At 42.6% G+C, this 25,326-nt stretch overlaps 1 protein-coding gene across 2 annotated transcripts in view; it reads right to left on the bottom strand.

Annotated features, from left to right (window-relative positions):
• LOC143839958 (interferon-induced GTP-binding protein Mx1-like) overlaps positions 1 to 25,045 on the bottom strand; it is a 28,297-nt gene extending 3,252 nt beyond the window's left edge. Inside the window, exons 1-13 of one of the 2 annotated variants that reach the window (XM_077342756.1) lie at positions 24,722 to 25,045; positions 22,805 to 22,892; positions 20,550 to 20,742; positions 20,135 to 20,272; positions 17,960 to 18,114; positions 17,084 to 17,222; positions 15,218 to 15,416; positions 12,105 to 12,183; positions 11,294 to 11,416; positions 4,840 to 4,984; positions 3,702 to 3,860; positions 2,179 to 2,255; positions 1,249 to 1,464 (exon numbers count right to left, since the gene is read on the bottom strand). In XM_077342756.1, the coding sequence (XP_077198871.1) occupies positions 1,249 to 1,464; positions 2,179 to 2,255; positions 3,702 to 3,860; positions 4,840 to 4,984; positions 11,294 to 11,416; positions 12,105 to 12,183; positions 15,218 to 15,416; positions 17,084 to 17,222; positions 17,960 to 18,114; positions 20,135 to 20,272; positions 20,550 to 20,742; positions 22,805 to 22,864 (1,683 nt within the window). In that variant the 5' untranslated portion in view covers positions 22,865 to 22,892; positions 24,722 to 25,045. The remainder of the gene's footprint in view (positions 1 to 1,248; positions 1,465 to 2,178; positions 2,256 to 3,701; positions 3,861 to 4,839; positions 4,985 to 11,293; positions 11,417 to 12,104; positions 12,184 to 15,217; positions 15,417 to 17,083; positions 17,223 to 17,959; positions 18,115 to 20,134; positions 20,273 to 20,549; positions 20,743 to 22,804; positions 22,893 to 24,721) is intronic. The other variant, XM_077342757.1, reaches the window with a different exon arrangement.
• Positions 25,046 to 25,326: the final 281 nt, after the last annotated feature.

The raw sequence follows: 25,326 nt of genomic DNA, 5'->3' as shown, positions 1-25,326 counted from the left end.
GTTATATCCAGTTCCCCAAAAAATAAATCAGTAAAAAGGCATATGTACATTTATTTCCATGTTCTTTAGTCCAGATGCCTTTTGGATTCTTAGTAATGTACCATATTGTAACACAAATTTAAAATACTCTTTCCTTCCCTGACAATAACTCTGATGTATGAGACTTTCCATAATTCCTAAGTGTTTTTCTGTGCAGCAACAGAAATTTTACCTGAGAAATATTCTCTTTTCCTAATGCTTATATTTTTCACCCTGTGTTGTTACAACTTACTATTAGCACTGTAAAATCTATGTCAAAGTGCATTTGAAATATTGACCAAAGAGAAAATGGGAGGAAGGGATTGATAAAAAGTCTTCTAGTTTGGATAATTCAACATTCAACAGCAGAGAACCAACTACTGAAAATCTACCAATACACATGCTGACACTGCAGCACAAATTCAACCACATGAACTGTTTGGATATAGAAGACTTGAATAGTACTTTGACTTGAATAGTACTTTGGATGAGAATGGCCATCAGTTATCCATGATGAATGCCTGCCTATTTCAAAAAGGATTTCCACATGCTGGCATAGCGAGCCATTCTACACGTCAAATAACACTTTGAAATCAGTGTTTGTATAATGAGAAGTCAAAATAATTGAACAACAAAAGAAAAAGCCTCTTGGGCCCACAGCATGAATTTTAAAGGCCTCTACAGAAAGCTGGGTCACCAACCTGCCCCACCAAAGTAGGAACTTACCCAATTAACCCCATGAGGAAAACACATATTTACAGTGTAGATTAAGAAGAAGCTAGCATCCTTGCTTTAATTTAATTGATTATTTTCTATACTCCCTATTTAGCACCGGAAATCCCAAGGGGGCCCCAAACGTCAGGAGAACATGGAAAATACATGTTATCAACACTTCTCAGATTTTACTTACTTTCAAAACATTGTTTGTTTGTTTTTAATAAATAAATAATAATTAAAATATTGTTTATTCTAAGAATTTTTCAAGAAAACAAAAACAAAACAATGAGAGAACGTTACTGCATAGGAGCAACTGAAAAAAACAGAATCCAATGTTATTTCCTTTCAAGCCAGGAAATAGGGGAAGACAATTTTTTTTTAATAAGGAAAAAGACGCCCCAGTAACTGGTCTGAATAACAGATTCTTTGGCATCTATCTCCCGCCCCGCCCCTGTGCCAGCATGTTACAGGTTATAATTCTGTGAAAGCAAAACATACAAGGTAAAAACTCACTCTGAAGTAGGCATTCAAGTGGTAAGTCATCTCCTCTATGGAAAACTGCTTTGGAGCACCAAAACCCTGAACAATGGTAGGTTTTGTTCTAACGTGCTTTAAATCTTCACTGTAAATACTATCCTGGCAGTAGACAACACGTTCCAGTTTAAACTGAGTATCGATCATAGATTCTGCTTCCTCCTCTTGCTTCACTTTTAGATCTTCAATATTATTCTGCCAGGACAAAAAAAATTGGGGTTTTGCCTGAGGCATGTTTAAAAACAAGGAGCAACTTTCAAGATTGCTAGGCTGAAGGTAAAACTTAAATATGAACATACAGGGTTCTGAGAGCAAACCTGTGCTGGCAGCTTGCCCATCTCCCCAAGTATGGCACTTGTGGCTCAGTGGACCCCTGAGTTCAGCACCAAATGCTCTCTTGGGGTCGACATTGAGGAAGAATTGGCAGGAGGCGCCTTTCCCCCTTTTGCGCCAGCTGGAAATGACTTACAGCATAATTCTTAAAAAGCATTTTTCTCTGGGATATAAGCCCCTGCAGAGCTGTGAGGAGGATTCTGCTTAGGATTGCTGTCTTGGATTCAGCCTAATAAAGCAGTCTGTCTGGTGCTCTGGTAGGCCAGCAAGAGCCTCGCATCATAGTGAAGAGTGGGATACAACCCCCCCCCCCCAAGCTCTTGTCGTCTTCTAGAAAGCCATTGGCTCAGATCCTGCCTAGACTTCACCCTGCATCTCCCCACCCTGACTGAAAGATTTGACTGAAGGGGAATAATTTTACGGAGCTGTTGTTTTTCTCACTGGTTGAAAACCTAAGATGCGGGACTTCTACCACTGGACAATTATTGAGCCACTCTTGATACTGTAGATTTGTTGAGGGTTCTTTTGCTATCTACAAAAACCATTTAATTAATGGTACAACAAATCAAGTCTTACCTGAGCGTTCATGAACAAAAAGTAAAAATCACTGAAGTGTTGTTTGGCAATCTGAATAAACGTTTCTCTCACAAGATCTAAACAATGGGGAGAAATCATCCAGGAGGTAACTCAATGGTAGCACCTTTAAGAAACAACTGTAATTTCTAGCTTGCTATTGACCCAAACAAGAATACTCTGTTCTAAAAACTGGGAGGTCCACATTCAGCCCAAACCACCACTTCCCTTGGATCATACACCCGATCACAAGATTCATTGGAGAGTTGTGAATATGAGGGAGAGCAAGTCCACCTAACATAAATGGTCATCTACATCCTCCATCTTATCCCTTACTTTCTTCTCTGCTGGGTTGGAGTAGAAGGCATGCAAAGAAAACAAAGTGGGGATGAGGAAATCATAATGAACTTTTGAACAAGACTACATCCTAGGAAGTGTTGCTTAGGATTGCTAGTGACAGGGTATATTATCTTACAGACCAAATGTTGAGAGGTGTTTTATGTATGTATCTATATGGAAATGATTGAGATCAGATAACACTTTATTGTACTGTCAGCTGATCTTATTCAGCTATATATATAATCAATAAATCAGTAGTTCAAGTCTACAAGAAATGTTATAAGATTAATAAAATTCTTTTAATAGTTAGGATCTAGGTTCAATAGCTACCTTAGAATTTAAAAGGACTTTTCATTCAGCAGTAACACCACGTCCAACAAGAAACAGGATAACCAATTTTTCTGTACAGTGGCCTCATGAAATAACCAAGACAATATCTTCTCTACCTCCATCATCACCGTTACAAGACAAGAGCATGTGAGTTACAGGCATGACAGAGATGACATCCATCTTTTGGGGAGTCTGTTTACAAGAGATCTCAAGGACTGCTGGTGATCGAACAATCTCCTGGGCTAAGGGGAAAGCTCTCCTATATTTAGGTACACAGTTCACCTCCCTCAAAAAAAACTAAAGTTATTTCACACCATTCCTAAACTAAAGAAGAACAATATGTGTGTGGCATAGCATATTCATACAGTATTTGATAAATATTTATATTATCACAAATTATTTCTGATTAATGATTGAGCTTTTTCCCATTTGTAAGATGCCATAACATGCAAATGAACTGCAAGTCCTTACACATTAGCCTAAAGTCTATATATGTTTTTGAAATACAGCTTTGCATATAGAGAACCTCCTGCAAACAGCCTAAAATATTTTTCACTAACACTTATATTAGTATTTTTGTACATTTGGCCTTTGCAAAGAAAGGGGCTGGCAGGGGCTCATGGGAGTTGTAGTCCATGGACATCTGGAGGGCTGCATTTTGACCATCCCTGATCTAGATTGACTAGAGTAAGTAGTTGATTTTTTTTTAAGTTTGCTTTTTCTTTCTGTTCCTCTAGAAAGTCAGCATTCAGAAAGGATACATTCTGGACTAAATTATAGTTACTCAAGAAAGCCCTTTATATAAACGAGGCATTAACCACACTTACATTAACCACACTTACGTTTACCACACTTACCGATTGCTTTCTTCAGCATCTCAGTAGCTGGCCATTTTAGTAGCATAATTTGCCGTTTTACGATGGCTTCAAAGGTTCTGTAATTGACAAATCCGGGGAGTTCTTTTCCACGGTATTTATTTTCAAATCCCCACACGTCTTCTTTCATAGTGTCTCTGACTACAGCATTAAAACATCTTTATTAGGTATTCAGTTTCTAGTCCCATAACCCCAGTCCGGGAAGTTAGGCAAGAGTCATCACTGCTGTCCTACTGAAACTCATATTATACAAATCATAAAATCCAGAGGCCCCATGGCTAGAGCTCTTAGAATACACAAATGAAACTTTGGTGAGGAGGTTTGGGTGCAAGAGCGCTTCCCACCAAACTTGACTGCTTATGATGATGATGATGATGATGATTATTATTATTATTATTATTATTATTATTATTATTATTATTATTATAATATTTATTTCCCGCCACTCCCTTACGGCTCGTGGCGGGTTACAGTGTCTTAAACCCCCCATTAAAACCCCATTAAAAGACATAAAACATTACCAACATGGCGGAAAATCAATAAAACCCGACTCCCCCCCCCCACTACTAGTGGGTGGAGAAAGAGGTCCCGATGATGTTCACTTCAGATCCCAGATCCCGGGGGGGCGTAGATCTATCTTACCAGTCCCGGCCTCAACCATATACCTGGCGGAAGAGCTCCGTTTTGCAGGCCCTGCAGAACACTGAAAGATCCCGCAGGGCCCACAGCTCTCCCGGGAGCTCGTTCCACCAGGTCGGGGCCAGGACCGAAAAGGCCCTGGCCCTGGTCGAGGCTAGGCGTGCTTCCCTAGGGCCGGGTGCAAACTCTCAGCAGCTGGGGCCAACAACCTGGTAGGAAAGATGTAGTGCTGAAAGAATCCTTATGGACACCTTCTACTAGCACTCTAGATCCAAGCACGCAACAGAAGTATCAACTGTAATCCTGCATTTACTGATTGAAGGACAAAGCATTCTACATGGGTAAGCAAGGAGTACAAAGCATTCTACATGGGTACATGAAGTACATTTGGGATGCAGCTCACCCTGGCTACATGAAGATTCAAATGGAAAGGAGGAACTGAACTGCAGGACAAATTTAAATGTCATGAAAATGGGTTTACCTTCTAGTGCACTGCGATTAATCTCTGACTCCCACTTACTAAACAGTTGCCGTATTGCTGTGAACAATCTTGGGGTTTTATTATTTCTCAAAACTTCTTCTCCTTGCACTGCATCTGAAACACTGCGGTTAAATTGCTTGATTTTCTGTAGAAACAAAATGATTTATCTATTTTAAGAAAATGTCTGCCTTGCACCCTTTCAAAATGCTAGATATGAATTATTATGCAGGAAAAAAGTATACAATCAAATAGAATGGTAACCCTGATTATCACAAGAGATGGGATGGGGAGTGAATCCTATTTCCTCAAGGGGAATTTTCCTGTTGAACACATTCAATACTAGTTCAGTTTATTATTAAACTGAATTGAAAATGGAGAGGATCACCTGCATTTTTTAGAAAAGCCTTTGCTGTTAACGATTGTAAATTGCTTTGAGATTCCTTCGGGTAGTGAAAAGTGAGGTATAATTTACTTCTAAATCAGTGATTCAGTTTAATCTTATCCTTAAGTGTCTAAATCAGCCTTTCTTAATTTTTTAGCATAGAGAAACCCCTGAAACATTCTTCAGGCTTCGAGAAGGCCCAGAAGTGGTGCAATCATGCAGAATATGGTTGGGAAGTATAGCTGTGTACATGCCCATACGGTACCCCCCCTTCCCACCCCCTCCAGGCCCATCATTGGCCATTTTGGGAGGGGAGGGTCATATATGGTCATAGCACCTGACAAATGTTTAACAAATTTAAAAATATATAAACAATAAACTCCCACCCATTTGGAAAACCCTTCCAGGGCTGTCAAGAAACCCCAGGGTTTAATGAAACCCTGGTTGAGTAAGCCTGTTCTAAGTAGTCCGCTGACTGATGCTAATGGAATCTTTGGGCATACATCTTTGCAAATATGCAGGGCAATCTAGTTCAGCAGATTTTAATAGCAGTTCAGCATGAACTACACAAAATATTTATGTTGAAACTTACAGTATGCTAACCTGTTTATTTATTTATTTGCATTCAGATGCTCAGGACAATTTACAGAGAATGTTAGATGAGTAATATTAGGTGATTGTTAACCATTCCAACATCAATTTTAGCAACAATTCTAACAACAGACATCCTTACCACAGGTTTTTAATATTTAGGAAAGGGCCATCTGGGCGGCTCTGTCTGAGAGCGGAACCCGTGGTCTGGCCTGGACTTTCACTGCTCCAGCAGGCCAATCCAGACGTGCCCATCTTGGGCCAGCCCCTAGAGGGTCCACCTCCAGTCAGCACACGCGAGCTTCTCGCTTAGCCTTGCCACCAGATGGTTCCTGGATGGCGAGGAGGGCAGGTCTAAGGCTTCCTTGGTGCTGTCAACATGCCAGCGATCCCGTTGCCTGCCCAACCTTCACAGCTGTGGCCTCCGAGGTCGCGCCTCCCCTCCAGCCACCCAGGTAAATTGCCTCCCCTCCCTATGCCCGCTCTCACTCCCTGGGGCTGCTAGTGCCCACTGCAATTCGGCATGCAATGGGCTTTTTGGCTAGTAACATTATATGGCAAGTTTTGTAACTACCCGTATTTGCCGGCGTATAAGAAGACCCCCCAACATTTCCACTCAAAATATAGAGTTTGTTACATTACATTACAGTACTATGGGCAGCTATGACTATCCCAACTGAAGTGCACTCGGCGTATAGGACGACCCCCCCACTTGGAGGCATGTTTTTCAGGGGGGAAAAGTAGTCTTATATGCCAGCAAATACTGTATATCAACATAGTGTGAGTAACAGTCATAGTAGGATAGAACAAGCTCCAGGTAAGTTTTTTCTTCTGCAGTCCCAGAGTGTGCTCATCTGGGTAGGAGGGGGGTGGGGTCCAACTGGTGTTATTGGCCTCGACCAAATGCCTGATGGAAGAGCTCTATTTATGTGTGATAGTTCAGACAGAGTCCGGATCTTCTCTAGGGGCTTGTCCTACCAGGTGAGGCCCAGGACAGAGAATGTGCTTCCTTGGTGGCAGGGACCACCAGGCAGTTGGCTCTTTGGAGGGTGCAGTCAGAGATACGGACTCTCAGCTATGCTGGACTCAAACTACATATGGCCTTAATGGTAATTACCAGCACCTTAAGCCTGATCCGGTATTCAACCGGTAACCATTGTAGCAGTTGAGAGTATGGGCCGGATGTGGACCCTCCAAAGTGTTCGTGTGAGAACTCTGGCCACTTTTCACCCTGCTGAACATTTACATGGTCCAGCTTTTCCTCAAGCACAGCTTACTACTGATTTGCTTGGTAGTCAATCCACAAGCACTGGAATTACAATGGGCACAATTCTTCCACACACGTGACCCTATTTTCTCAGTTGTGGAGTCAGTTAATTTTTTCTACACAAGCATTCAGTAATCAGGGCTGTCAAGGGAGGGTGCTGTCTTCATCAGAGATGACACAGCATCCCTCTTTTTTGTTTTGTAGAATCATAGAATCATAGAGTTGGAAGGGGCCATACAGAGTTGGAAGGGGCCATCTAGTCCAACCCCCTGCTCAACGCAGGATCAGCCCAAAGCATCCTAAAGCACCCAAGAAAAGTGTGTATCCAACCTTTGCTTGAAGACTGCCAGTGAGGGGGAGCTCACCACCTCCTTAGACAGCCTATTCCACTGCTGAACTACTCTGTGAAAAAATTTTTCCTGACATCTAGCCTATATTGTTGTACTTGTAGTTTAAACCCATTACTGCGTGTCCTCTCCTCTGCAGCCAACAGAAAGAGCATCCTGCCCTCCTCCAAGTTTCAAATACTTTCAAATACTTAAAGAGGGCTATCAAGTCCCCTCTCAACCTCCTTTTCTCCAGGCTGAGCATTCCCAAGTCCCTCAACCTATCTTCATAGGGCTTGGTCCCTTGGCCCCAGATCATCCTCGTCGCTCTCCTCTGTACCCTTTCAATTTTATCTACGTCCTTCTTGAAGTGAGGCCTGTGGTCTGACCAGTGCCGTATACAATGGGACTGTGAAATCTTGTGATTTTGATGTGATGCCCCTGTTGATAGAGCCCAAAATGGCATTTGCCTTTTTAACCGCTGCATCACACTGCCTGATCATGTTTAGTTTACAATCCACAAGTACCCCAAGGTCTCGTTCACACACAGTGTTACCTAGAAGCGTATCCCCCATCCAGTAGGCATGCTTTCCATTTTTCTGACCCAGATGCAGAACTTTACACTTATCTTTATTAAATTGCATCTTGTTCTCATTTGCCCATTTTTCCATTGTGTTCAGATCTCGTTGAACTCTGTTTCTATCTTCTGGAGTACTTGCCAGTCCTCCCAATTTGGTGTCATCTACAAACTTGATGAGTAGTCCCTCTACCCCCTCATCTAGATCATTAATAAATATGTTAAAAAGTACCAGGCCGAGCACCGAGCCCAGAGGTACCCCGCTACTCACCTCTCTCCAGTCTGATGAAACACCATTGACAACAACTCTTTGAGTGCGGTTCTCTAACCAATTCCTTATCCACCTAACTATCTGAAAATCCAGATTGCAGTCCTTCAACTTATCCATCAGAACATCATGGGGAACCTTATCAAAAGCTTTACTAAAATCCAAGTAAACAACATCAACCGAATTTCCACGATCCAGCAAACCTGTTACTTGGTCAAAAAAGGAAACCAGGTTGGTCTGACAGGACCTGTTAGAGACAAATCCATGCTGACTTCCTTGGATCACCAAATTGTCCTCCAGATGTTTGCAGATCACTCCCTTTAATATCTGCTCCATTATCTTCCCCACAACAGAGGTCAGACTCACTGGTCTGTAGTTTCCCGGGCCATCCTTCCTCCCTTTTTTGAAGATCGGAATAACGTTTGCTCTTTTCCAGTCCTCCGGGACATCTCCAGTCCTTAAAGAGGTCCCGAAGATGATGGGCAAGGGCTGTGCAAGTTCTCTGGAAAGTTCTTTGAGCACTCTCGGGTGCATTTCATCCGGCCCAGGGGATTTGAACTCATCCAGTGCAGCTAAATGCCTCTCGACAACCTCTCTATCCATGTTAACCTGCCACCCAGACACTATCCTTTGGCTACTGCCATCTCTAGATGTGCCTAAACCCTTTGACCTGTGGGAAAAAACAGATGTAAAATAGGCACTAAGCCTTTCTGCTTTCTCTGCATCTTCCGTTAGTTTGTCCATCCGCACCCAACAGTGGGCTTATTGCCTCCTTTACTTTACGTTTGCTCCTCACATAACTGAAAAATCTTTTCTTGTTACAATGGGCTTCCCTGGCCAATCTTAGCTCACTCTCAGCTTTGGCCTTTCTGATGATTGATCTACAGTGCCTAGTAACCTGTAGGTACTCTTCTTTAGAGCTCTGTCCTTCCCTCCATTTCCTGAACATTTTCCTTTTCTTTCTTAGTTCCTCTTGAAGTTCTCTGTTCATCCAAATAGGCTTCTTTGAGCTCCTGCAGTGTTTTCGTCTTTCTGGGATAGTCATTGATTGAGCATGCAATAGCTCTTGTTTGAGTAGCGCCCACCCTTCACATGCTCCCTTCCCTTCCAGCATTCTCGTCCATGGTATGACACTCATCATGTCTCCGAGTTTATTAAAGTTTGCCCTACGAAAATCCAACATCCGCGTCTGGCTATAAGCCAGGTAAGGCCCAGGACAGAGTATGCTTATATAGCTATTTCAACATAATGTCTGGGATGTGACCAATATGCAGATGACACCCAGCTCTTCTGATCGATGGCTGCCCTGATTCTCCCCCAGAAGTATTCGCCAGTTGCCTCGAAGCAGTGATGGGGTGGCTGAAGCAGTCGTCTGAAGCTCAACCCTTCAAAGACCTGTGGCTGGGCGGGAAGCTTATAAGCATGGAAATGTGTCTGCCCAACCCGGAGGGAGTACAGCTATTTGTGGCTCACTCCGCCAGGAACCCGGGCATAATCTTCTCCCGCTGGATGGAGGCTCAGGTCATAGCATAGCAAGGCTGACATTCTGCCACTTCACCAAGCCAAACTACTAGCACCCTACTTGCTCCTGGAACACCAACCAGAGTGATCCACGCGATGGTCACCTCTAGACTAGACTTCTGCAACTTGCTCTACGCAGGCCTGCCTTTAACCTTGATCCAGAAACTACAGCTGGTCTAGTATGCAGCAGCCAGGATCCTCACAGCAACACTATAGAAGTCCTACATTTGGCCCATTCTTCAACAACTACATTAATTACCAGTCACATTCCAGATCAGACTTAAGATTCTGATAATCACCTTTAAGATCATATGCTGTCTGAGCCCAGTGTACCTGAGGGATCACCTCTCTGCCTACACCCCTCAAAGAGCCTTACGCTCTACCACCTCCAAGTTTCTGGTGATCCTTAGACCCAAGGAAGCTTGCTTGACCTCAACCAGGGCCAGAGCTTTCTCCATCCTGGCCCCACCTGGTGGAACGAGCTCCCAGAGGAGATCAAGATCCTAACGGAACTTGAACAGTTCACACAAGACCTGCAAAAGAGAGCTCCTCGATCAGGCATTTGGTTGATCTCCCATGAATTTCAAAGGTCCTGAACCAACCAATTATGGGGCTGTCAATATGTTACAATTATGAATTTACTGTTCTCACTGTTTATTACTGTTCTATTGTTATTCATGGTTACCAACGTTCTCTGTATTGTTCCTGTTCCCCTATGATTCATGTGAATTGCCCTGAGCCACAGGGGAGAGCTGTATATGAATATAATAAATAATAAAAAAAGAACAACAAATAATTTCAAAAACATCATTAAAATAACAATAGATTGATAAGTAAGCGCAGCATATTCCCTGAATTTCCAGCTTTCATTTTTAAAGTTTCTATTCTCTTCCCTTGCAAATTTTCCCCCTTATATTTGCACAAGGTACTAGGTGAAAGCTGAGAATTCAAAGAACCTTCTGAACATTTTATAACAGTATATTGGTATTTTAGTGCCACTTTAAAAACATGGCTATTTTCAGGGGGAAGAGAGAAAATGGTTGGATGACAATGGCTGCCCAGTTTTCAAAACGTAGGCTGGAGGCAAGTGAATGTGGGCAGGTTAAAACAAACCACAGAGATGTGACACACAAGGAAAAACGCAAGTCAAATTTGGCTTCCAGGAAAAAAATGAGGTAAAGGTGGTCTCAAAAGAACTGCAGGGTGGGGAAGGGGAAAAAACAAACAAATGCAAAAATTAAAGGCACAAAAACATGTGCGAATCAGGCGATATGCTGAAGCAGTATGGGGCCAGAATTGACCAAAAAATGCAAAAAAAAAAGCCCCTTATTTTGTATGCAGAAAATGCAGTATCCCCACAACAGAAGCAGAGATTGTTCCTATGTAACAAATACTAAAAGAAATGCAAGCATTCTAAAACAACAAAACTAAAGAAAAATTCCCAGAACACCTCCTATCCCCAAGCCAAATCCTTGAAAGTCCATATTTATTAATTGTCCATCCCATATAGTTGCTTCCTTACGTCTATAAGGAAAAGCATCTGCTCTTCTGTTGTCTCCGGCACACCAGGGCCACATTCCTGAAGCTGAATATTGGCCTTCTCAAGTTTGCACTTTATTTGATTTTGTAACTTGGGTAGTGATTTCTGGAAAAAAGGGTAATCACAATCTTAATCTCATGGAACAAATTAAGGGCACTTCCACACATAGAAAAAATAACATTACGCAGCGCTAAATATTATCGTGCCATGTGACCCAAAGTCGCCGTTTTGTCGGCCGTGCATAATGGGCCTGTGGCAGGCATGACCAGCTCTCTTTCTAATGCCTCCACTGCAAGGAGAGTGGATGAGGCCAGCTAACAGAGGTACATTCTCTGCACACGTGCAGAGAACCCTTCTTTATTTGAAGGAAATTTAATCCCTCCCTTTAAAAAAAGTTTTCAGATTTTTCTGCAAAACTGACCCTCCAGGTTTGTAGACCTATCTATTTTGTTTATTTATTTAGCCGCTCCTCTCAGACATTGCCATCTCATGGTGGTGAACCACAACTTGGGTAAAACAAATGAATTTTACATAAAAATAAAACCAGGTTTTTTTCTGGCTGACGTCAACCATAAACCCGGGGGGAAAGTTCCATCTTACAGGCCCTGCAGAATTTAGTAAGCTTTGTCTCCTTAGGCCTAATCCATGGATTTAAGTATCAACATATGGAACCACGTGAACTATTAGACATATTGATACTGTAACATTTCCTCTGTTCCATTTTCTGCATTTCCACATGACATCCAGTGATTTTAAGTAATAAAATTTAACTGCTAAATAGCAGTATTCTTACATTAATGTGTTCCATCAGCTCCTGGGTAAGTTTTTCTGCCAGAACTGGGATGGTAGCTCTGCCTTCTTCAAGAAGAATTCTGACAAGATATAAATCATTCAGTGAAGAACCAAGTGACTCAAAGTACGACTCTGCATAATATTTGCATATAGACAGAGAAGTCACAGGTAGTTCCCAGATTTTTCATTTTACCACACTCGCCCCTCTTAAAAGGACCCTTCAAATGGTCAATGTTGTGTAGAAAGTCAGCACATATATGGGAAGCAGGGTCACGTATGTCCCTCTATTCAGCCAGTAAAAGTAAACAGTTTGAGTTCTAACACACAACTAAGCTCTTTAAACACATACACACAAACACAAACAGCTATTTGACATAATTGCTATGATAACTAAGAGTTGTTCTGAATTCCCAGCTTTCATGTGGGTGACCTTGGACTTGTCACAGCACTGATAAAGCTGTTCTGAGTGAGCAGTAATGCCAGGGCTCTCTCAGCCTCACCCACCTCACAGGGTGTCTGTTGTGGGGAAACGGAAGGTGAATGAAAGCCGCTTTGAGACTCCTTCAGGTAGAGAAAAGCGGCATATGTATGTATAAGACTTTATTGTTTCTAGCCATAGGCCATTACAATGTTAGCAATATCATAGCGGTTGATATCAAAAAAGCAATAAAGCAATTAAAACAATATATGCAGTGGTCCATAGATAATGAAAGATGATAAGAATTCGGGTCTCTAGCTCTCTGGTGGCGTAAATTTGGCTTCAATTTTCCTTGCTGCTAGTACAAATAATGAGACATTATAACTGATTAGAGGGTTGGTATCCAATAATAAAAATACCATTTTGTCTAAATTTGCAGGGAAGTTCTGGTCATTCAAAAATCTCTCAATATATTTGGTTCTCGGCTCCAGGTATAGTGGACAATCCAAAACATAATGATAGAAGTCTTCAACAGCAGGTTATCCACAGATACATAGGCGAAGGGCAAAAGGTACACCAGAAAAACTGCCTGAGAGTAGGGCTGATGGCATAGCTTGGAAGCGTAAATGGGCAAGCGGCATATAAGAACCACCTCTTCTAAAAGCAAATTTTTAACCGTTTTGATGAAAGTATACATGGGAAGACAGTTACTTTCAATGAAAAGGGATAGAAACTTACTTTTAAAAAGTTGCAGATTCAAAGGAACTGGTAGACAAACCATTATGATGTTGCAGCTCTATTGCAGGATGCCAACTGTCATTTTTTAAAGACTGGAAAACTCCTTTGGAGTGGAAAACTGCTGTGCAGCCAGGACTCTGGTGATGTAGCAAGAGAACTTGACAAGAACAAGGGGCTTTTTGCACGCCTTCAAAATAGCACAATGGTTGCCAATTGAAAACGCTACTGATTTGCTGTTTTGCACAACGTCGTCGACAATCTGCCACACACCTGAAACCAATCTGCAAAAAGCGCTTCCTTGTAGCGCTTTCAGGGAAATCCCCAAAAGTGGATTCACCCTCCGGAAAGCGATACACTCCTGCAACCAATCTGCAACACTAGCGAAAAAGACCTGTGCGTTAACATTGTTGCGGTTTCTACAAAGTCCCTCCCCCTGGCTCTCTTCTCTGATCTTCCGGCGAAGCGATCGCCATTTTTTATTTCTCCGAGCGAGCGGGGATAAACGCACCAGCGAGCCTCTTTCTGTTTAGAGGCTTCCCTTGCTTCAGTCCCTCCCCTTTAGTCACTAAGCACAAACCACAGAAAAGCCCGTTTGCTGATGTATTTTCCCTTTATTTTTTACACATTCATTCAGCCGAAAATCGGGCCCGTGAGAGGGGGGGGGGATTTTTTTTTTCACTCGGAGGGAGCGTGGCAACGATCAAACGACAGCTCAAACACACTAGGCATCTGGATGGGTCTCTCCGTTGCAACGAATCTACACAGATTCGTTGCAATGGGTCTGTTTTTTTTTTTTTTTAAACCTTTCTTAAAGGGAAAGGGGCTGTTTGGGAGCATGCTAACGGCTGCCCATTGGCTGCTTGACGGCCAGGGGCGGGACGAGCTTGGCAATAGCGCTTCCTTTCTAGCGATTTCTGCCGAGACCGGAAGCCTGTGGGAAACGCTACAAAACACAACTGGATTCCACTACAAAGGCAGGTATGCATAACAACGAATTCCACTATTTTAAATGGCGATTTTTCATTCAGTGACCAATTTGCTACAAAGATCCCGGTGCGTAAAGCCCCCAAGTATCAGAAGGAAAAATCGACAGGCTAAAAAGAAATCCTGCTTGGAGTTATAAAATGGGTAGATACAGATAGGTCTACAATGCAATTCAGAGTTGGAGACTAGATTGCCTTCCTCAGACCAATTATGCACGGGGCGGGTAGTACGGGGTGGTGACAACAGGGCTAATCCCTGATTATGCACGACGCAGTTGCCATGCTGGCCCTCGCCTGGTGCAGCACCCCGGATGGCTTGCGATAAGTGAACGTGGAAACTCCCACATTTTGTTTGCTGCTGAGGGTGCCATCTGTGGCCCTACTGAGCCAGCCCTGTGCATAATGGAAGAGCTGGGACTTTGAGCCTTTGGGCCTGGCTCCTCCCCCGGCCTAGTGTCCTTGCAGGGACACCGAATGCAACTGTTAGCTTCTCAGAGGGTGGACCATAATGGTGGGAGAGAAGCATACTGTTCTCCTGCCAGTGTGTGGTGGGACACCCATGTCCCCTGCTCCCCGCCCCCACCGCACAGCACACTGGGCTCTTCAAGCCCCAGCGCTGTGTGCAAGCTCGCATTACTTCAGGTCAGTCTGGGTGTGCCAGGTGATTTGTCCCCCGTGCGTTCTCAGGATGTGGCAGAGCATGCTACCCCACTGCAAGGACCTGGCAGCGGCCCATCCAGCAGCATAATCGGTCTCAGTCATGCATCCACCAGGGGGGGCGTCATGGTGACCCTTGAACAGAGCTATGGGGCCAAATATAGACATTCTGGGGCCTTTTAAAATAGTAGCTTCCTGTCACAAGAGGTAAGGGGAGAGCCCCTTTTTCTTTGTGCTATGGATGGCTTGTTACATATATTTATTTAGTTTTGCATTATATTGCAGTAAGATATTTCTGTTTGCAGTGGGTAATCCTACCTGAAATGCTCATGCTTTTCAAAAAATACTCTTTCATTCTGGATTGCAGCTGCCAAGGTCACTTTATTGTTGATGTCTCTCTGCCCACGGCATTTAACTATCATATAACCTTTATTCAAGAAAACTCTTTGATTTCGGATGATGTCAACTACTTCTGCCTCTGTTCCTTTGTCAACCAGATCCGGCTTGGTTAGAATTCCTGTGAAGTAATTAGTAAATGATTATTTAATTGATAGAGGCAGGACATAAAAGCTGAGCCAGACCACTTTTGAACACTATGTCATGCCTTCAGATTAACTGCTATACTGAAAAGGGTATTCCTTCACACTGAGCAGTTGTGATTCACTTTCCAAAGCAATGAAGACACAGAACAGAGCCTTCATGGGAAAGCATGTGTGGAGCTAGCAGCCTGCATATCAAGGTACATTTGGTAGGCATGTCATTTTCTCTTTGCCATTTACATGTTTTCTGAGAAAAAGGTAGGCAAAGAGCACTACCTCATCAGCGTATTCATTTGAGTGTTAGACTACAATCTGGGAGATCTGGGTTCAAATCCCAATTCTTCCATGGAAGGTTTTTGTGCCTGACACTTTCAGCTGAACTTATCTTGCAGGATTGTTGTAGTAAGAATTATTTATTTATTGCATTTATATACCACTCTCCCCTAAGGCTCAGGTTCACATGAAACATGAATAAGAACAGCACATCAGACTCAGAGAGTATAATGAATGAGAGGCAACAGAAATAATAATAACAATAAACAAATATGATAACATTGTAACAATAAACAACCTAACAGACTTATGGTTGGTCAATTCAGTTGTATGGGTTCAGGGGAAGTAGGTTCGTGGGCCCAATGGATGCTGTTTAGCTTCAGTCGAACTCAGCCAAATGCCTGATGGAGGAGCTTCCTTTTGCAGGCCCTGCGGAACTGTTAGGGCCCTGATCTCCTCTGGGAGCTCATTCCACCAGGTGGGACTAGGACAAAGAAGGCTCTGGCCCTGGTTGAGGACATGTGGACTTCCTTGTGGCCAGGGATCGCTAACCAGTTGATGGTGGTGGAGCGCAGAGCTCTTTAAGGGGTGTAGGCAGAAAGGCAGTGCCTCATGTACACTAGGCCCAGACCGCATATGGCTTTGAAGATAATTACCAAAACCTTAAGCTTGATCCAGAATTCGACTGGTAAGCAATGCAGTTGTTGGAGAATGGGCCGGATATGGGACCTCCATGGTGTTGCTGTGAAGACCCTGGCCACTGTATTCTGGAAAAGCTATAGATTCTAGGTCAAAGTTAAGGGCAGGCCTGCATAAAGCAAGTTGCAAAAGTCTAATCTAGAGGTGACCATTGCATGGATCACTGTGGCTAGGTGTTCCAGGGCCAACTAGAGCACTAGTAGTTTGGTTTGGTGAAGGTAATAGAAGCCAAGACACGTGGGCCCCACTAGGAAGAGAAGCAGGGTATAAATATCTAAATCAATTAAAAATTATCCTTCTACTTTCTGTAGGGCTTTCAACCTCCAGTGCAGCATTTCCCAAATCCTAGCACCTCTGTTCAAATAACTCACACACATAATAATGTGGGGAAGCTGCTTCTGCTTTGTGACAAGCTCGTGTATAGAACTAGAACCTGAGCAATGGGGAAAAGAAGTAAAGCTTGTCCTGCAAAAGAAAAAGGCAATTCTATTTCTCTTTGAAGGTTCACCAATTCGAACCGGAGATTTGATTGCACCATTGAATTTCCTGCTGAAAGTGCCAAGATTTTTTTAAAGCAAGGTGTAAATACTATATTCAAAACAAACATTCTTGACAACAATGTCCTTTTCCCTGCTGTTCCAAGCCATGCACACAGAGTGAATTATTTACTTACCAAGCGTTCTTTCTCCTGCACTGTCTACTTCTTGAGCCATTTTCAGTGCCTCAGTAGTTGCAATATCTACATTACTTGGCACCACCACCAAACAGATGGTTTGTTGTTTATTTATATACTTCTTAATTAAGTTTATGATCTGTAACAGAAATGAAGACTGTATTACTAATGCCTTTGTAGATTCCAGGCCTGCGGTTAGATTTGCTTTTTTAAAGTCAAATCACCTCACAGTGGTTTAAATATTTTTATTATTAGTAGCAAACATCTAGTTTATCCTTAGGTAAATCTAGATGAGATAGCCCTGGAAGGGTTACATTGATTGGCTGGGAGTTAATTAATCTTTTATATATTTTCTAAATCTGAAAAGAAGTTTATCAGGTGATATGACTATATATGGTCATGTTGGAAAAAATGTTTGATGATGGGCCTGGAGTGTGTGGAGAGGGGAGGGGGCCCAGCCATACAAATCCTTGCTGAATGAGGCTCTGGATTTCCTGCATCCAGGGATTATGGGAAGAGGAACTCAAGAATATCAGAGTGCCCTCTCTCAAGAGAAAACGTTGCTTTGAAATAGTCAATGTCATGCATGGCTACTGCCCCACAAAAATTATCTGTTTTTTCTTCTTCTTTTTTGGCATACCCCATCAAAATTATTCATGAGCAACTGGGTATATATACGTTGGCTTTTTAAAAAAGATTTGAGTCTCCGTTTTAAAAGGAATAAATTTGACATATAAGAAACATGTAAATATCAGTCTGAAGACAATAAGAAAAAAACTCAAACAGGTACAGCACATTAAACAAACACTGCAGTCTTGATCATCTTGTTATAAACTACTCCACTGGATTTTAGAACCCTATCAGAACAGATTTTACCTGATTTCCAATATCTTGAGGTTGATTGCCCACAGCCACTCTTGTAATTCCTGGCAGGTCAATCAGAGTCAGATCTGGAACTTCTGAGGAGGCGATTTCTAAGCTGATTAGTTCTTGGCTAATATCCACTCCATTACCAGCTATTGCATTCTGGGCTACATATGAGGGATGAATATATCCATTAACCTATTGATATAATAAATTAATCATATTCTACAGGAAGCATTTTAGACGATTTCTCCCAGTGGACAAATAAACAAACTGTCTAGCCAGTAACATCTATCTAATTTCATACTGGGCCATAGAATATGAATCAACAGATCTGCAAAATGAAGCCAGGGACACATAGGAGAAATTGCTCTACAAGCCTGAAGAAAGTTCTAAGATTTTGAGAAAATGTGAAATCAATGAAAAATAAAATAAATACAAACACCTGTAGCTTTAAGAATATCCACTGAGCTCTCGGTGGCTATTTTGTTGGTTGCTAGGCAATCACAATTTTGTTGTCCTTCTAAGCCTTGATTTATGTCAGTGGTCCCCACGAAGGTTAGGGCGCCGGGCCGCGGTTCCCCCCCCCGCAGTAAAATACTTCCCAGGCTGCAAGCCTGCGGCCCGGGAAGCTTCTTACTGCGGGGGGGGGAGGGAATCAGGGCCGCGCCACACATTGTGCATGCGCGGCTTGGCCACGCGTGCACACATGCGCGCTGCGCGGCCAAATCACGCATGTGCTGCACTTGCTGTGCATGCACGATTTTGGTCGCGCAGCATGCATGTGCGGCCCAGCCGCACATGCGCGCTGCGCGGGCGCGACCACGCATGCGCGCTGTGCGGGCGTGGCCATCGCCCTGCCGGTCCCCAGCCGAAAAAAGGTTGGGGACCACTGGTTTATGTAAAGCAAAGCATGGCAGCTGGCATTATACAATTCCAAAATATTCTAGTTGCCTGCCTTCCATGATGGGTTTTAACCATCACACAGACTTACTTCTGAAATGGCATTAACCACTTCAGTATGGCTTTAATTTGAATGCTGTACGTGAATGCTTCACCTTCCTATTTTCTCCAGTTTTTCTCCTAGGAATCATGGAGTATTTAGCCTGCATATCAAGAAGAAAACCTAGACTGTATTGTGGCACTGAATTTGTTTTGTTTGGCTCTACACTGCGTTTAGTGTTTAGCTCCAGACTGGTCAGATTCTTGATGTGTTGCTTGAAAATTGAAGGAGATTCTTCAATCTGTATTAATTCTCATGTAGCCATCTTGGCAGAGTGTTTGCAGTTCCTCCCCACATTGGTGTAAAATCTTTACATATTTGAGTTTGAGTTTATCAAAAAGGCATGTGGATCGCTAAAATCGAATCACTGAGAAGAGCCATTTGCAGGGAAAACTTCCTGCAGAGAGAGGTGAAGGCTCACAATTGTCTGCCTGTCTCTACTAAGCACAACTGGGAAGGAAGAGGAGTATCCACATCTTCCCTGGCTTAGCTCCTTTAACCAAGTTGGATGAGTGAGTGTAACTTCTTACTCTCCCTCCACCCCCATCTCTGAAAGGAACAGAAAGTGTAAAAACATTATTCCATTGAAGTTTGCAGCTATTTTGTAGAGTGTTGCAAGAAGTGCCAGGCTGCCATCACTGCCATGCGGCTGGCAAGTCCCTCCAGTCCAGTGGTTGAGAAGAGGGAGTGGCTGCCACTCCAGAAAGGTTCCAGGTGGGAGGGAGGCAAAGGAAGGTGCATGGGATGAGATGTCTCCAGCTGCTGCAATAAACAGCACCTAGCAAAACTGGTTGGGGGACTCCTTCCTGCAATATTTGGGGGATGTATATTAACCATGCTATGATAGGCTGAAAAAAATTGATCTCAGCTTGTATTTAAAAAAGAGGAAAATCATTTTTAAATGCTTATCAGTACTGACGGTGGAAGAAAAACCAATTGGCCAGCAAGATGGCTACCCAGCAGTTAAAACAGCTGAAAGTATCTCTTAAAAATTTCTGGGCTGTTAGGCTGCTTCAGTGAAATAGCCCAACACAGATACTGCGAACAGAAACCAAATTATCTAGTGTCAAGTGCATGGGAGGGGGGGGGGTACTACAACCATTTTTTCATGCTTGTTTTGGCTTCAGTGATGACTTATCACAAAAAAGGACTCTCATATATGAATGAAATTCAGTCGTAACCACCTCTTATTATTGCATCTTCCACCTGTGATGGGCCAGTCAGCATTTGCTCTGTTTCCTTGTACACAATTCTCCCATTCCATGTCTCTGTGGATTGCAGCTTCTTCAGCTTGAGTTCTAATGGACATCTAGTAACAATACCTATAAAGTTGAAAAAAGCAGTATTTAAGTGTTATTTTTTAAAAAATGAAAGAAAACTACTTTGTTTTCCCCTCTGATCAGTACTCAAACACGAAATATCCAAAGGAGATTTGGAGTACTTCAGAACTTTATAGAGGCTTTTGGAAATTAAAGCATGTCCTATGCCTAATCCAGCTGTTTTTCAAAGACAAAAAGAATGACTGAACACTATTGCACTTTTGGGACACATAGAAAAATTAGAAATTTCACAGAGAAAAATCTGAGAAGGAATTCTCACCACTGCCTCTGGGAAGAGCAACTCCAGACAATGCTTCAAGCACGGAGCTTTTTCCAGAGCTCTGGTCTCCAATCACAGCAATAGCTGGCAGCGCCAGGTCCTTTTCCACCCCAAGAGCCCTCAGAGAATCAATGAGGTCAATACAAGGACGAACCCTCTCCTCATACTGGCTGCACAAAGCAGTTGTTCCGTTCTGGAAAACAAACAGGCCCAGAAGGGAGCCATCTAAAACCTCACAAGCCCATTCAACATTAGCAGTCCCAGACAGTACCCAGATAGTAAATTTATTTAGTCAATGTCTAGGCCACCTTTCACATTATTAAAACCAGAGCAATTAATTCAGTATGAACATTTAAACTCCGAGGTAAAACAAAATCAGATGTTTGCAATAAATGTGTTATAAACTGTAAACATATTGGTTGTGGAAGATCTAAGCCAAGTTGCAGAATCCAGTAGAACAAACACTTGGTAATTCTAGTGGGGTGCTTTGGTAATCAGCAGTGGGAAAGCCCAAAGTAAGTACAGAAGATTAGATTTGTCCCACATATTGAAGGGCACAACATAAAAGAAGTCTGCAGAATTATAAATGCTGTTAAAAATGTTAGGTAAAGGGAAATTGTTATGCCTTGCTCATAGAATACATTTTCGGACTATAACCTGGTAAATTTGGTTCTTAACATCTAGTACAATTCTTAACATCTAGTAAAATGTTAATTATCCCAAACTAATGAAATAACAATAATTTATTATTCCAAGTCAGCAGAATTTTATTGTGCAATATCATTGCTATACATATATGGTTAAAGAGTCTAATTTGCATTAGAAGAGCTTACTTGTGCCCCTTATTGTAAACTATCACAAATGGCAGCTAATTAGATAAAATAATCCAGAATACAAAAGTGAAGTGTGGAAGGAGAATTACAAGTTTTCCCAACACCAGGAAGCCCAGCCTATCAAAAACTATAATTGTTACATAAAAGCACTTTTACATAATCAGACTTTTCAATATCTGCTGACAAATAATCTTCATATGATGTGAAATCAGAAGCTCAGTCGAGAACTCCTCTTTCTGATGCTTAACTAGAGAGGGGGGAGGACTGCAGTCAGGGAATCCTTAACCCAGGGGTCAATGTTAATAGAATTTTAAATGCTATCCATATAGTCTTTTGGTTACCAAGAGGTACTTTGGAAGCCAGTTTTTGGCTGGAAAGCAGAATAATAATCAGAGAAGTAGCGTGGTATGGTGACCAGTGCTGAACTAGTACTGGAGAGGTTTGAATTCAAATTTCCATTCAGCTGTAAAGGCCACTGTGAAACACTCAGCCTAGACTACCTTGCAGGGATTTTGTGAGAAAACGGGAGGAAAAGAAAATCAGTTGTATTTAGGATGACATCTGACTAATTTTATTTTATTTATTGGCATTCCTAATTGAGATTTTAAATGTTATCTTATTTTACATTCAGTTTTATTTGTATTGCATGCATCCTGAGTGCTGCGAGGAAGAAAGGCAGCTAATAAAAGTTTTTTTTTTAATGGAAGTGGAAAAATATGAGCTTGTGATGGATATCCTGAAGACACTGCCTGCTGCCAGCATAAATTAAGTGTCAGCAAGATCTGCAGGGAAGAGTGAGACCTACTAAATGCAGAAACTGAAAACTGCCTTCCTCTCTCATGCTGTGCTCCCAACCCAAAAAGGTGATGGGGACCATTCTCAGGGAGCCTCAGTGCATGTACAGCCTTCCAGTGGGGCACCAAATGCCTCTGATGCCATTTCAGGTAAGGGAAATAATGAGGGGAGAGGCAGGAGCCCCTCCTCCCTCTGCACTGTAGTTCAAGCCAGCAGTGGGGCCTGGCAGCACTTTTAAAAGGAATAAGGCCATGGGCAGCTACAGTAGAGCTGCCAGTCCCATGCATGTTTATCATGTCTGGTTCAGCCTAAAGCGGTACAAACATGAGGAAGCAGCTTTTCTTCTACAAGTTAATACTGTCCTTCATTGGCTCATCCTCTGCCTTGGTCCGCCACGATATGGGGTGGTGAGAGAAAGCTCCTGATTCCCAGTGCTTATTGCTACTCTGTGCCTGACAAGGCCAGGGTGTTAATGTCGCAATGGCACCCAAGAGACTTGTCTCTATCAATTTCAAATTATTTTAAGATAATTTGATAACTTGATTTTAAAGATGTATTTTTGGTACATTTTCAAGTATACATTTTGGCAGCTTCCGGTATAAGTTTAGAAATGTTATATGCCAATACCTGACTGCTGTTTCGCTTCTGTGGACGTAGCTCATCTTTCTTTACAATACTGATGGACATTTTGCTCTTCAGACATCAAAATATTTTCCTACAATTGAAATCAGTTATGTCAGCTCACAAGTAACTTATACAAAAATAAAATATATATTTGTGTCACTTTTGTTTAAGTGGTATTTTCTGAGAGACTCTGTGAGCAGTCTCTTCGGTAAGAGGCAGCTACTGTGAACCACTGGTTCAAGGCGGCGGGAAGTCAGGGGCGCCGGCAGGAAAGCAAGTGGAGCAGGGGCTCAGGCAGCGGCAATGTCCCTTGGCAAAAGACTACCCCCCCCCCCCCGGACCTCAGTAAAATTGTAAAGCGTTGGCAAGTCCCCGGTGATAAAAAGGTTGGGGACCACTAATCTAGTCCAACCCTCTGTACTATGCAGGACACTCACAGCCTTATCGCTCATCCACTGTAACCTGCCACCCCCTTGAGCCTTCACAGAATCAGCCTCTCCATCAGATGGCTAGCCAGCCTATGTTTAAACATTTCCAAAGATGGAGAACCCACTACCTTCTGAGGAATTTAAAGAGAATATATAGATATTACCTTGAGCAAACAGTCAAATTGGTTATGTGGGGATTGGAGTCTTCCTAGAATTACATCTTATCTCTAGCCCCCAGGAAGCACCAGACTCCAGACTCCATAGCATCCCAGCCTTGCTGACCCCCCCCCCCCCCTTCTGCCTTCCTCAGGCACTATCCTCATGTCTCCAGAAACTTCCCGAGCAGGAGTTCCCAGGCCTACTAGGAAGTTTATCAATTGCAGTAAACATGTACAGTTGTCCATTTTCTTAAAAAGTAGAATGTACGTTTAAATAACTTGGAAGAATTGGTTGCATTTGTTCTTGTGCCTGTTTTCTACACGGTCTCCAGGAAAAGGTGTTTGTTGAGAAGTAGCTAACTCATCTCCAGAGCCTCTTGTGGCACAGAGTTGTAAGGCAGCAGACATGCAGTCTGAAAGCTCTGCCTATGAGGCTCGGAGTTCAATCCCAGCAGCCGGCTCAAGGTTGACTCAGCCTTCCATCCTTCCGAGGTTGGTAAAATGACTACCCAGCTTGCTGGGGGGTAAACGGTAATGACTGGGAAAGGCACTGAAAAACCACCCCATATTGAGTCTGCCATGAAAACGCTAGAGGGCGTCACCCCAAGGGTCAGACATGACCCAGTGCTTGCACAGGGGATACCTTTACCTTTTTAAAACTCATCTCCAACTAACCCCTCCCCAATTGGCCATATGGGAGTGCATTTAAACACCATTATTTTATGAAAGTTTAAAAGAGAATGTATTTATTTATTTATAAATATGATCAGATGCATTTAAATCCCAACTGGCATAAAATGAACATCAACACTTAAAAAGTGAAGAGATATAAATGGAAAAGAGGATAAGAGCTTTTGTATGAATGAATAAAATCAATAAAACCATGAAAACAATGAAACATCAAAAATACAGCTAAATCTACAGTGGTCTTGGTTTATTTATTTTTTTAAGCCTTAACCTGGCACTAAAATATAATGAAAGTATGATGGACAATTTTAGGCAAGGAGAGGTTTCATTGATGCATGCGTTTTACAAAGTTGCCTGTTTAGCAGAACCCACCACCCACTGAGGTGGCTAGTATCCAGACGGAAAGTCTCTGCTATCCTGCTATTGTATTTTGAACATAATTCGCAGGCTGTCTGGCATCTTCAGCAAAAACCTGCACTCTGAATTTCTTTTTTCCCAGCTCAAGTACATCTGGTGGCACCGGAGTCTTGGGAAGATCTCTCCGCAGAACCTTAGTTTCTGTCTTTAATACAGGACCTCCTGTCTTCCCTGGGAAGCCCATCCCAAAGATCAACAAACAATTGATTAGAGAGAAGAAGATATCCTACCGTTTGAAGAAGATGCTCCGTTCCAAAGGGGCTGTGCCTTTCAGATCAGTAGCACAGTATTAGCTCCGCCCCTGTTGAAACAGCCAGTGCCGAGAAAACGAAACTTAACACTCAGGCAGCAGGAGGAAGCCGGTGCAACAGAAACACAGCGGGAGACAAAGCAAAATACATTCACGGACTCTTGCCACTGGATTCTGATTTTGTTTTGTTGTGCTGCTGCTACACGGCTACCCACTTGAGTCTACATTCAAGGAGTTCACTCCCGAAGTCTGTTTCATGCTTCCAGGAGTACTCTACTTCCCGGAATTCTGTATGTGAAGAGGCAGAGCTACAGGCCAGGAAAACGAAACTAAAATAGCACACTGATTCTCGAGACAAACGAACTAAAATGGCACACTGTCAGATGATGAAAAGCTTTTCTCGCCTTCCCGAATGATTGTGCCTTCCTGAGTTAGCTTATGGAGTAGTTTATGTTCAGTTTTTCAGGAAAAAGTAAACGCTAGAGCTACATGAATCCTCATAGATTCCCCAGCAAACTCCCTGAAATATAGTACCCAATTTCATAGCAAAGAAGGGACCACAGACTGAACCTTTAAAAGAAAGCG

The sequence above is a fragment of the Paroedura picta genome, chromosome 6, assembly GCF_049243985.1.
Source record: "Paroedura picta isolate Pp20150507F chromosome 6, Ppicta_v3.0, whole genome shotgun sequence".
Taxonomy (NCBI): domain Eukaryota; kingdom Metazoa; phylum Chordata; class Lepidosauria; order Squamata; family Gekkonidae; genus Paroedura; species Paroedura picta.
This window is presented reverse-complemented; position numbering and strand designations above follow the sequence as displayed.